Source organism: Topomyia yanbarensis, chromosome 3 (genome assembly GCF_030247195.1).
Source record: "Topomyia yanbarensis strain Yona2022 chromosome 3, ASM3024719v1, whole genome shotgun sequence".
Classification (NCBI taxonomy): Eukaryota; Metazoa; Arthropoda; class Insecta; order Diptera; family Culicidae; genus Topomyia; species Topomyia yanbarensis.
This window is the reverse complement of record NC_080672.1, coordinates 219,521,091-219,534,511: the sequence shown is the minus strand read 5'-3', so window position 1 is coordinate 219,534,511 and position 13,421 is coordinate 219,521,091. Positions and strand designations below refer to the sequence as shown.

General features: G+C 38.1%; 2 protein-coding genes across 2 annotated transcripts in view; both read right to left on the bottom strand.

Moving 5' to 3' along the window:
• LOC131693881 (coiled-coil domain-containing protein AGAP005037) overlaps positions 1-13,421 on the bottom strand; it is a 1,201,847-nt gene that overhangs the window by 736,300 nt on the left and 452,126 nt on the right. The window contains exon 3 of the mRNA XM_058982139.1: positions 3,655-3,747. Coding sequence (XP_058838122.1) covers positions 3,655-3,747 — 93 coding nt within the window. The remainder of the gene's footprint in view (positions 1-3,654; positions 3,748-13,421) is intronic.
• LOC131693882 (uncharacterized) lies at positions 7,032-11,403 on the bottom strand. The gene is made up of 2 exons (XM_058982141.1): positions 9,456-11,403; positions 7,032-9,400 (listed from the first exon to the last, which is right to left on the bottom strand). The coding sequence occupies exons 1-2, from the start codon at positions 9,630-9,632 to the stop codon at positions 8,567-8,569; spliced, it is 1,011 nt and encodes a 336-aa protein (XP_058838124.1). The 5' UTR covers positions 9,633-11,403; the 3' UTR covers positions 7,032-8,566.

The following is a 13,421-nucleotide window of genomic DNA, read 5'->3' as shown; positions in this document are numbered from 1 at the left end:
GCATCCTGCGCGATAGCGAGCATGATGCCAGTCGGGCTGGTCATCCGGGAAAATGAGAAGTTTTTCGAGTTTTGTGGAAATATAGGAGCCCGCGTGCGCACCAGGGTGCCCTCGGTCGCCAGATGGCAGCATGATTGGGATAACTCCTCGAAAGGTAGGTGGACCCACCGGCTGATACCTAACATATCAAGCTGGGTGGGCAGACCCCATGGCGAAGTTCGCTTCCATCTGACACAATTCCTGTCTGGCCATGGCTGATTCCGTCAGTACCTCCACAGGTTCGGGCACGCGGAGGTCCCAGTCTGCCCTGACTGCCCAGGTGTAGACGAAACTGCCGAACACATACTGTTCGTATGTCATCGTTTCGACGTCAAAGAAGAGCAATGCTTGACGTCTGCGGCTGGGACACAACCCCGGATACCCTTATTCAGCGGATGTGTCAATCGGTGGAGAATTGGAACGCAGTCACGACTGCAACCACCTAGATTGCCTGTAGGCTACAGGGAATTTGGCACACCGAGCAACAGACGACGGGCACGACTAACTAGTGATTGGTTAGTTGGAGCGAAAAAGGCCGAGCGCAGAAAAGTGAGTGAATGGCCTGTTCATGCTAAGGCAGGTTTGGCGCAGCGAATGGCAACCACGTGAGGGTTAAACCCAGCCACCCCGAAGCAAGGCAGAAGAGCGAGTGTATAAGCGTGTACGACGACTGCCTCATGCCAAGATGGGAGAGTCGTAGCGTAGTATGTTGGGACTTAGCTATCGATGCCTCGTGGCGTGGCAGAGGAGCGAAAGGGTGAACATCCAAGTACCACACGGTATGTTAAGGGTGAGCATACCATGGTCACATGGTATGTTATAGGTGAGCACAAAAGTCAGCCTCAGCAGCTATGAAAACGGTGAGCACCTAAGAAAGCCTCACATGGTTTGCCAGAAGTGGGACCTAAGAAAAATGTCCCACATGGGATGCCAGGGGGAGCGACAGGGGTGTAATAGAGTGGTACGATTGAGAGTGAACCAGGTGATAGGGTGAGCATTAAAGTCAGCCTCATACGGTATATTAGAGGCTAGCACAAAAGTAAGCCTAGCAAGGAATGAAAAAGGCGAGCACACAAGTCAGCCTCGCAAGGAACGAAAACGGTGAGCAGAAAAGTAAGCCTCATGTGGAGTGTTAGAGATTGAATCAAGGTGTGACAGAGAGAGCACCCAAGTAAGCCTCATACAGGACTATGAACGCGTGAGCGAGAGTGAGTGAGTACATCAAGTACAGCCATCCCCCCAGAAGTAATACCGAGAAGTAGTCCCTGGGGGAACAATGGCGGTGCCCAATGGAGTTTAGTCGGTATAACCTAATCATGGCGACGTCACCATGAGAGTCCGACACACTCCGTGTGACAGCTTGGCATCTACTAATAGTACGTGTACTGGGTAAGTCCCAAGTAGCAATTGCAACTTGTTGAAAGTTTTAAATGTTGCACAACTGCTACTCAATATTATTTATTGTTGGATATATTTGAAATGAATTTCCACGGGTTTTTAAACTGATTGTGTAACTATGTAACTATAGAGCTGGCCAATAGTGTTAAGTATTCAGACATCAATAACAGTTGTGAAACTAATCAGAAACTTTGCTAACTTGCACAAACAGTCTAACAAGCTGCAAATGCCTCTTTGTTTGCCATTCCACCCTAAAACAGAACTGTCCAACTACCCAGTGCTCGACAAATGGCACAGCTATTGTTTTCGTTATTTTGCTGCAATTAATAACATGTTGCACAAGATACAAACAAAGTGCGCTTTTTCCATAACATAGTTGTTACTAAGAGAGTTAAAAATACTATACAGTAACAAAGCGTGCTACTTGGGGTATGTAAACTGTATTCTCCATTGTAAAAAAAATATCTTCATGATAAAATACTAGCTTTTCGTAGCACTCATGTACAAAATTATATAATCCCTCAGCACATGATTTCACATGACGGTAACACCTAACTTGTTAGGGGTATAAGTTTTTGGAACCACATCCTTTGTAAAAAAAGAATCTTCTCTTAATAATTTCCGGGTAGGTTGGGTAACATGGCTTAACAGATGAAACTAGCAAATTAGTAATACGGCAGAAACTTAGTTAATGTAAGAGAATTTAAGGTTTTTATTTTCCAACAGTAAATACAATTGTAGAAATTGAAAAGGATGTACCTTACTCTACAAGAATTCAAGAAATATAAATAAATTAAAAAATAAGGTATAATTTACAAGTTTCGATCGCTTCAATGCTTCTCCAAAATTTCTAAAAAAATTTGCAAATAAAGTGTTTTTTTACACTGAAACCCTTACCACACCCCTTCCTGATGGGATATATACAGTGAAAACCCGATTATATTATCTCCCGATTTTATCAGCTTTTGACCCGATTTTGTCAGCCTTATATTAATTTTGATAGTTGGTAGTTTGATGGGCTCTAGCAGACGAACCAAGTTGAATTCGAGTAAATTGTTTCTTGAGCAAATTTTTCTTATCTTAGAGTCCCGAAGTACGCAAAAATAAAAATTTGATTTTTTTAATTTTGTGCTGTTAGACCCCTTAAGGGGGGTTAACGGTTTTAGCAAGAAGAAATCACTTTCCTTGCGATTTTTTTTAGAATTTTGTGTGAAGCGAGCTGATGAAAACTTTTGTGTATTATAATGTATCTTTTCAATAAAATTCTGTAATTTTTTCGTGCAAAAATACTTGCGAGCCATTGCTTTGAAAAACTTTAAAAAATAAACAATAAAACAATAAAAATCAGCAAAAATGAGAACGATTTTTTGTTCCGCTTCGAGATTAAATTAAATAAATGATTAAAAACGATTATATAATACTAATTGTTACTTACGTAGTAAAACAACCAGTATTTAAACTGGTATTGTCACGAATCACATTTCCACTGACAGCACGAAACCTGACGAAACATTAACGGCAACCGTACACTGGGGTACAAATGTACCCCACGCCAACTTGGACACCTGCTTCCACAAAGGCTATAAGCAAACTGGCTATACCACCTTTTCCTGCTCTTACTAGGAACTCTAAATTGAATCATTGTTAGGGTCCCAGGTCGGTAAATGCCGAATTCTCGTTTTCACATGGCTCCAAAGAAGGCGTGGGGTACATTTTTACCCCAGTGCAACGTTCTAGGGTTAACACCGCAAATCGTGTTTTTTCAGAGATGTTCTACAAAAAGCTTCACCACCGAGCCGCTTGTCGATAGTTTTGCATGATAAAAAAAATATAGAATGGTACTGAAATGATACATTATAATATACAAAAGTTTTGGTCAATTCGCTTCACCCAAAGTTCTGTACAAATTCGCAAAAAAAATGATTTTTTTTTTGCTGAAACCCTTAACCCCCCAAGGGAAATTTAAACTGAATAATCAGAAAAGGTTATGAGGCCGTCTCTAGGGACTAAAGAATAGTATTTTTAGAGATTCGGTGTATTAAAAAATGGAAAATATATGTCCCGATTGTGTCAATGTCTCCGTTTTGTCAGCATAAAGTTCACCAAGCATACATTAAACATTACATTCAGTAACAACAGTCGTAGTCTGCAAAAATTTCAAAAGACAGTTGATATGAAAAAGAAAATGTTTACGCAAAAAATGTCAATAATAATTACCTGGTATGCTGTACAGCTGATCCGTTGAATATAGAAATGCCGGGCCGATGTTACTTTTCGATCCGTATGTTCGTGTAGGTTTTGTGGAAATTGCTAAACAAATAAAAAAATAATGAGAATTCCTTCTTCACAGTTTCCATATTATAGATTTTCTTGGTTATTTTCGGCAAATTTAAGGCTAAGAGAAACGAAAATAATGAAATTGAAAGACGGATAGGTATTCTAGAGCGAATCAGTTATAAACTTAGTGCGGAAAACTAGCACTAGGCAAGCTCATATGGACATGATCGAAAGGAAATATGAAGAATCCTTTGCCTTCTGCTTAATCCTAAATGCGCTGAAAATAGCCAACAAAATCGATACAGTAGAACCTTGCGGCAATTAAAACATAGTAACATTTCCATGTCTACATGACATACCTTTGTTTTTTCCAAAGGGAAAAAGTTGAAAAGGTTACATAACCTAACTTAAGGGGGTCCTCTTATATAATTGTGCAAAAAATACCTAATGTTTGATAACTTTTTAACATTTCTTACAAAAAAGATGTATAGAATTCGCTCAAACTTTCAAGATTTTTCCGAGGCCCGGACTCGGACTCAGCTCGACGATTTGGGACAATGTCTGTGTGTGTCTGTGTGTTTGTATGTAACGGACAAACTCTCATTCGTGTTTCTCAGCAATGGCTGAACCGATCTTATCTAAACCAATTTTAAATGAAAGACACGTCACCCAGGAAGAACGCTATTAAATGATTTTTGATTCTGATGTTTAGTTTCCAAGATATAAATATTTGAAAGTGCAAAAATCGCGTTTCTTGCAGTTTTTTGAAATTTGCTGCCGAAATTGACGACGTAACTAAACAATTTATATATTTTTAGAAACCTTATACCTTTCGAACGTAGACAGTTGAAATCGGACTATTATCAAAAGAGATATTTAACATTAAATGCGGACGAAAGATTTTTTTTTCAAATTTGTTTATTTGACACTGCTCATTGCGGTAGCTTAACGGAGCCGTGGGTCTCTTAAATAATTACAACATAAAAATGTATAAAAACAAAATTTATTGAGCGTCCTTTGGATCTCGTCCACGAAACTTTTTATTGCGCGGGTAGACTTTCTTTCGAGGCGGGAAAATATCTTGTGGGTCCATTGCGTTTTCATCGTTGCCGTCTATGTCATCATCGTTTGTGGTGCCTTGATGTTCACTATCAGATGTTCCTCCTTTTCTATGGCCCTTACGGGTCACGAGCGTAAAGCCGTTGTCGTTGTTATTTGCTTCCTCGTCGATGGTGCTAGTAGTTGATTCTGAAGCATTGTATGCTGATTTTACAGTTGTTATTATGGCTTGAACAGCTGCCTCAAAATTGGCAACCGTTTGTGGTTCTGGTGATGTTATTGAAGACTGTGTTTCGGATTGGTTTGCTTAAGATGTGTGGGCAATTTGTTGTGTGCATTCTCCTCAACATTTTACACACAAGGTGTTCCATGATGTACCGTCTGGTTGCAGTACTTGCACGTAGGAGTCTGCCCTTCGTGGGTACATAGCGTGGTTTGTTTGATGTTAGTTTCTTTATATTTGAATTGTATAGTCAAGTGGGAGGAAATAGGTCTTACGACCCGCATCCTCACCACAAGAACACCGTTGGGAATACCCGGGAAAAAGTTTCTCCAAGTATCAGGTGTGACTGATTCCACTTCTCCGAATTGCGACATGTATTTTGTAATTGATTCATAGGGCGTACGCGGTGACAAATCATGTAGCCTTACATCTATATAATTGTTTTCTATATATACTGGTATCTTCACACTGTCACTTTCAAACACGTGTTTTAGGTTGTTCTGTAAAGTGAATCGTTTTGCTTGGTCTAGCGTGTTGAATGATATCAATACCGCACTGCGCAAGTGATGATACTGAAGATATATGACATTCTTAAGCGTAAGCTTCATATTCACCTTCAGAAAATGTTCCACCTCACGAAGACTCGGTCGCGTAGAACAAAATCTTAAGTCAACAACCGCTGTGTTGGGTCGAAGTAATGCTTTTTCATCAAATTCACTCATGATGCAATGTTTTCTTTGTTCTAGATGCACTACCTCTCGTTCACTTTGCTCTTTGTTGCTCTAACTTGGCAGAGGAAAAAAGTAGATCGAACTGTTTCCTTTGTTCTTAAGACAATGCACACAAGAAAAGAAGTACTGTATTGTGGTTCGTTTTGCGCTGGATCAGTCAGCAGCAGAGTTTCGTGACCAGTGTCTTTGGTGGTTGTAATTCGATTGACGAAAGATTTTTATCGTTACCCATAGTCAGAAATAAGACCAAAAACATTCATATATTATATATATTATCATAGCGCCAAAACGGATGAGTTTAGGTCAATAGTATCTTCGGAGAATTTAAAGCATACAATATGCCCTTTCTTTTGGTATTGTGATTTTACTGATTTATCCCCCAAAGAGTGAGATATTTTCATAAATTTTCATGGAAATGATTGTATTGAAATAATGTCTTCAGCAAATTTGTAGCTCTTACCACAGACAAACAGACATAACACTTGGTCGAATTATCTCTAGGAAACCTTGTCACGATATACTACTACGCTATCTGGTGGAAGATTTGCCTACCATTATATTTTATACAACAGTAAGTCTGGCAGCACTGGCTCTTGTTTGTCATTTCGGAGGCCGAGCACTTGTTTGTCGAGCTGTCAGAAAAAAACATGTTATAAACATTCTTGCATTTAGTGTAAAAATTCGAAAGATTATTAAATTAAACTTTTAAATTCTAAGCTTGAGCTTGCTTTAAGAGCTCGTAGTAATATCTGGTTCTGATTCAGGTAAGAGCAAAGTGATTTTAAATATGTGGAGAGTATTTCAAAAAGAATTTTTTCCGATTAATTGTAGATCTCCGATGCAGAAAATAGTATCAAACCAATCGCCTTGAACTCAGCAACAAGTACCACAGCTAGAAACAATGCCAGTGGCATTCTAAAAGCCGCCTGCTAACTAAGGAATCGGTAGAGAAAACGCAAGTTGACCTGAACAAAGAGAAAAAAGAATATGGAATAGAATTGGGCTGGACTTTTCCACTTTTCGTTGCAATCGTACTATGAAGCACAAATAAAACATTTTTGATTTTGAAACTGTATTTTCTTGTTTGCTTATTGTGAAAAAAAATATATGGACATCCTATATTGGAAGGTTCATACGAAACGCTTTGCGATTCCTTTTTCCTCTGAATGCAGTTCGTGTTTTCAAAGCACTTGCTTTCATTTGTTTTAGAAAACATTGAATCAATGTATTGAAAATTTTATCGATGAGCTTCTTAAAACAGTGTTCGCACACGTGTTCTTTGATTTTATCATATGTAACGTACTCGATTAGTCTTCTCTTCACATTTCTTCTGTTTTGGTATAGAAATTTCACGAATTTTTGCTTGTAAGCGGTGAAACAAAGTAGGCCTATTTCAAACAATTTGGTGGATGGATAAGTTGGAGAATTTTTCATTTTACAAAAGTCGTATAATCGACTATCTACATCTACTGCATTGAGTTCGACTGTTAGGCTCCTTTTACATCTTTTGTGTGGAAGTTTGGCTACAGCTGCGCCTACTATATACATCAGGCCGTTTAAGTCTTTTATAGTATATGATTTTGGGCTAGTAAAATCCAAAGGCGAATGTTTATAGCTAAAATGGTGTTCATTTTCCACATCGTTTAAATACTCTTCGTCGATGAAATCGTCCTCTTCAATTAGCAATTGTGCCTCATCGTTCTCGCAATTAGTGCCCACTGACAGTTTCTCGTTTGCAGAAATTGCCGCATACTTGAATGCAGATCCAAACTGATATGCATTAGGCGCTTCATTACGCCCACAGCGTCGTCTAATTTCAGAAAATAAATTTTCAATGATATCCTGGCTTAAAAAGTTTGTACACAAATAATCAAAGGAAAAATTTGATTTCAGTTCGTTCCATAACCAGTGAATTCCGGTAATATTTCCTATAAATCCAGAAAGATAGTTTGGTTTCCTTTGTTTAACAGTTAGCAATTTTGCGTTTTGTGCAGCCTAAAATTATATGAATGTTAAAAATGTATTTATATATGTTCACTAGTTTTTAATTAGAAGTGGAATATATTATGCGATTTTAAATGATTAAGATAATACCTCTTTGGGATTATAACAAGTTTTTGGCATGTAATACATACTGCTGAGTAGCCTCTTTGCTTCTGTTAGGAACTGCCAATGACACGAGTTCTCTGTTATGGCGCTACGAAAGGGCTATGGAATAACCATAATTATTATATAAATATCTTCGCATCAGCTTATAAAATACCTTGGAGTTACATTGTGCGATCTTTGAATTGAATGTGTCAAAAAGTTTGTCATGGAATTCCACGAAGGAAGCTGTCCCCAGAGCTGAAATTGGCAGGTCTCCGGAGAATACGTAATACTCTAAACCCCTAGCAACAGAATTACTCAAAGTGCGGGTGGCTTGTGCCACATTCATAGCCATGAACGGTCCAAGCGAAATAATTTTGTCTGAAAGCTTGGGTACAAGTCTCGGAACTGATTGCCGATCTCTGACATGATTATATGAAATAAGCTTTCCGTTGAAAATAGCATTGTGCTTCATCAGCATGCTTTTGGCGTTTTTTTATCAAATGCGGGTTATCATAGATAATCGTCATCTCATCACCATCGATCGTAATGATAGGTTTCTCCATAGAAGCTCCAGCTTCACCTGCCATTTTAACATTCGTTGTACATTGATCCATCGTTAATACCAGAGGTCGCAATCCACGACTTTTGAGAGCACGAACTGCATTTTTAATAAGATCAAGCTGCTTTTCACTTCCTAACGAATGATGCGCCAACAAATAACCAATGGCCTACATGACATTAAAAATATTCAGTCAACAGTTTGAACAATATTGACGTTAAATATTACCTGTTTGAATCTACCTGATCGACTACCTTTATGCTGCTTATTGAGTTGAAGGCGATCCTGCTCTAAAGCACACATTCCCGAAATCATTATTACTACCGCTTCTGTAGCAAGGACCCTTGGTTTATTCCTTTCAATTTTTCGCTTGGTTCCATCAGAAGGAAAGCCAAAAAATGTGTCTGTCTTCGCATTATACACAAGTTCTTGCTTGATAGACATCCCATCTATACAAATAGTCACGGCTCGTTCTTTTTTCGAGAAATTCTTGCATTTTTTCGCCAAGCGATTAAGGATGGCATCATTCAAACCAGGTGCTATCATGACGTCCGCGTTCCATCGGCGTATGGACATTTTACTAGGCAAATTTAAAACTTCTGTGCTTTGGACATAACGAAAAGCTGCTGGACCTGCGAGATAAGCTCCGAGGGCAAACTTTTTAGTTTGTTCATTATATCTGCGTCCTTTAGGTTTTTTCAATTCATTCATCATGCTATTATAAACTACAGTGTTACTCTTCAGCAGTTCAAGAAGCTTGGCATCAGTTGATTTTTCTGTACGGAGACGTTTGACCTCGTTTCGCAAAATATAAATTTGTCTTTTCTTCTTAGCTATGGTGTTTGATCGCCATTGATTTACACGTCGAGCATTACGTAGTGCACAGCTGAGTTTTTTTATTCGTGCATGTAGCTGGCCGGATGTTTTCTTCTCGTTTTCGTACAACATTTTGTAGTCTACTTCAAATTTCTTCCCTTTAGTGTCATCATTCAACGAAATGTCATTGAGTGATTCAAAACAGATCTACAAATAAATAACATGATAGATTAACAAACATTATTACAAAAAATGTATTCACCTCATTTTGCCTCGAGTTGTTACCAGACAGCACACAACGCTGTAGAGCTGGTGTTATTTCCAAGTGTAACAGTTTTGTTACCGGTTCTTCAAGATGTCCGGTTTCGCTTTCTGGATTAACTTCCATCCCATCGTTTTCTAATAAAATCTTTGAAGCATGTTCCACTTCTTTTTGCATTCCAGTAGCGATGGAGTTATTTGCAGTGGCATCGTCACTTGCAGCCTGAAACGCGGGTTCCAATACCTCTATATCGAGATATTGATCAATGCTTTCTGCAGCAAGTGGAACTGCATTCACGGAAAGCCTGCAGAAAATGTACGGTATGATATATAATTACTGATTTTTTGTCGTTTTACCTTGCCGATTGCATAGAGTTTCTGATATCACTCGCCTTAAAATGATCCGCGCAGATCTTTAGTTTACTCACAGCTTGTACTCCACCTGCGTCAAATGTTCTGGACAGCTCTTCGGAACAGCAAATATCCACCCACTGCTTGCATCTGTCAAAATAAGCATGCTGTTAGAATAATAGTTGACGATAGAAAAAACGTACCTTTCATTATCCCTAGGAAACGAGAAAAATGTTTTTCCGCCTCCTTCTCTTTGGAAACATGTTATTACTTCGCACTTACGTCCCATTTTTGTTGTTGTCAATCGAAATGTGCAGTGCACCCAAAATTGCGGAAAAGTAAACGTCATAAAATGGAGGTACTAGCGCTACGAGCGGATGATTGGCCTACTACTGAATATTCAAAATCGCCGTTTTTTACGAGTACGAGAAAAGCGTTCATGAGTGTTATGTCTGTTTGTCTGTGCTCTTACTTTGCGAATAACTTTACTGAAGACATCAAATACATATTTCTATACTTATGGCTTGTTGTTTGTGGATTACCCATTGTTACCTATTTATTGTTCAATACATTTTAATGAGCCAAATATTATTTCGATAAAACGAATTTCGTATTTCATTTTTCAATCTAGAACCGCTAGAATAACCACCGAGCAACTGCAAGTTGTCTAGATGGAACTTGATCACTTATCGGTGCAAAAAAAAAAATATTCACGCGAACCTTTTGACTTATAACCAAACCATCGGATCGATCTGAAACATCTCTCGGAAAATGAAAAGCCAAATGAATAACTCCAAGTAGTGGTATAGCCAGGAGGATGCTTTGGGGTTTAACCCCGCCCCCTCACAAAAAAAATGGATTGAAGTTAAAAATTTACTGATGCTGATTGATTTAATTCAATATTACAATGATAATTATCTGATTCGTACATTGATAATCTGATGTTTGGAACATCATGAGGACCTTTGAAAAATTGTGGGCATGCGATCCTGATCTGTAACTGATCTATTGGTCTTGATCTCACGGTTGTCTAATAACATCAATATCAAATACTTGCCTAAAAAATTCCAATAGAAACTCATTCCAGAGTTCTGTAATCAATCATAATCATAATCATAATTTCCTAGTATATTTAGTTAAGTTTTGAAGAGGTGTACTTAATATGCATTAGGGTCCTTTTTCAATAGGAAGCGAAACTGGAATTGTCTATGAAAATCAGAACTGCTCACCGAAAAATTGCATAACTTCCAACATTTGCTGAAAATGTTTTTACTTTGGGAATGCGTCGAGTTGAGATGAAAACGTTATGGAATTTACAACGAGAAAACCACCTTCCAAAAGTAGGGGAATTAATGAAAAATGGCGTTTTCCGTTCCGCCAATTTCGCAGATTTAGTGTCTTCGATGAATTTTACAAACGTTAAACAGCACATCATTTGATAAAATAATTTTGGCGTTATATCCTCGAAGCAGTATTTATGGCGAATTTACTCTTCAAACAAATTTAGTTCCAGACTTAATGTCTTCAGCGAAATTTTGGGGAGTGCTATTGTAAACCACTTTGTTGAAGACATGAAGGCTCCATGTGTTCAAGGTATTAACATATTTTAGGCTATCTCTATTTAATTTTAAATTGAATTATTACGATTTTACTGTTCATGATAAATCTTTTCTATCGTTTATAAACGATAAAATTTACATTTATCCAAAGCTTAAGTTTGTGAAGCTCCCAATAGAAAGTTATTTTAGAAAAAAAAAATAGATTAAGGAACACTTCGTAAATATCATTTTATGACTCGATGTACTCCATCTACGTAGTATTCATGCCTACAATAAAGTTGTATTAAATGTAAGTCTCAACAAATTCGCTAAAGACAGGAACTCTGCTACAATTTTTTGAAAACTGATTCTCCATAATTTTAAAACTTCAAAGATGGCGGTTTCATAATTATGCCATTTGGACAGCAAGTTAGATTTTCACCAAATCCCCACCAAACCGAATTTCTGACTACGCCACTGGCTCCAAGTAAGTAGAAACCAAGTTGTTTTACACTCGTCCACAAAAAGCTTCTTCGAATACTGTCTATTTATTATAATACATTGAAGACCCGATTTGATCAGCCCCCAATTTTATCAGCCTCATATGAAAATATGCTTGATGGGCTCTAGCAGACAAACAAGGCTGAATTTTATTTAATCCTTTCTTGACCGTGTTTTCCTTATCTTAACATCGCGAAGCATCATGTTCTAAATTTCTCAATCGTTACAATACCCAAAGAAAGCGATAAGAGTTATAAGAAATGTATCATCGCACTGTTAGGTGGATTAAAAGCGTTTTTATGAAGTAAAATGACTCAGACATGTGTGATATTCTGTGAAATATTAAGGTTTCATCTATAAAATAAAGATTTTCGAGTGTAAGGTATCAAAAATGGCGTAGTTAGACATTAAATCCAAACAGTTCACACAATATCTGTGAACGCCTAAAGCAACTAGCTGGTACCTTTTTACATTTCTTATAAAAGAAATGTATAGAATTCGCTCAAACTTTCATGATTTTTTTCGAGGCCCGGAGGGCCGTGTCTTATATACCAATCCACTCATATCGACGATTTGGGACAATGTCTGTGTGTGTGTGTCTGTGTGTATGTAACGGACAAACTCTCATTCGTGTTTCTCAGCAATGGCTGAACCGATCTCATCCAAACCAATTTTAAATAAAAGACCTATCAAACATTGATTCTGATGATTTGTTTCCAAGATATGAATGTTTGAATATGTAAAAATGGCGTTCTTTGCAATTTTTTTTTAAATTATCTGCCGAAATTGACAACATAGATTGACATTTTATATATTGTTAGGCAGCTTTTACGAATACCTTTCGGACAAGCTATAGATTGTTGAAATCGGACTATTATCAAAAGCGATATTTAACATTAAATGCGGACGAAAGATTTTAATAATTTCACATTGCCAGAAATATGATCAAAAACATGTAATCTATTATTAACGCCAAAACGACTTATTTTAGGTCAATAGTATCTTCGGAGAATTTAATGGAGGCAATATGCCCTTTCTTTTGGTATCCTTCAGCTCACTCGGAAGCTCAACACGGAACGAGAAAAAATTGAGTTTTGTGAGATCCGTGTCTTTTTTTACCAACAAAATTGCTTTGGGTGTGTCGCTTATACCGAGGCATCCTTGGGTCATAGCAACAATCTCCTCCACTGTATGGCTCGGGTCGAGGCGACTCAGATAGACCCAGAACTGATCGCGTTCATCAGAAACTGTTCCGATTTCTCGCTGAATGGCTCTATTACCACAGACACCGGCTGCAGTGGCGCGAATTTTTGCATCATTCTCACGACTTCGTTTTGGAGTGGGCAGGTCCCCCGGAAGTCGCATTACAAACAGCCCCCTTTGATTTAAAGAGCCAGAATTACCCGAAAAGTGAGTCTCAATGCGGCTCGAGAGATTTGAGACGACCGCGTTTAGATTGTCTACTGCCTCACATAACTTGTTTGTGTCCAAGATAGGAGCAGCGGAATCGGGTTGCTGCACCCATGTGTTGAAACAGCAAACACAATCGTCACACAGCCAGTACAGATTCTTATTGA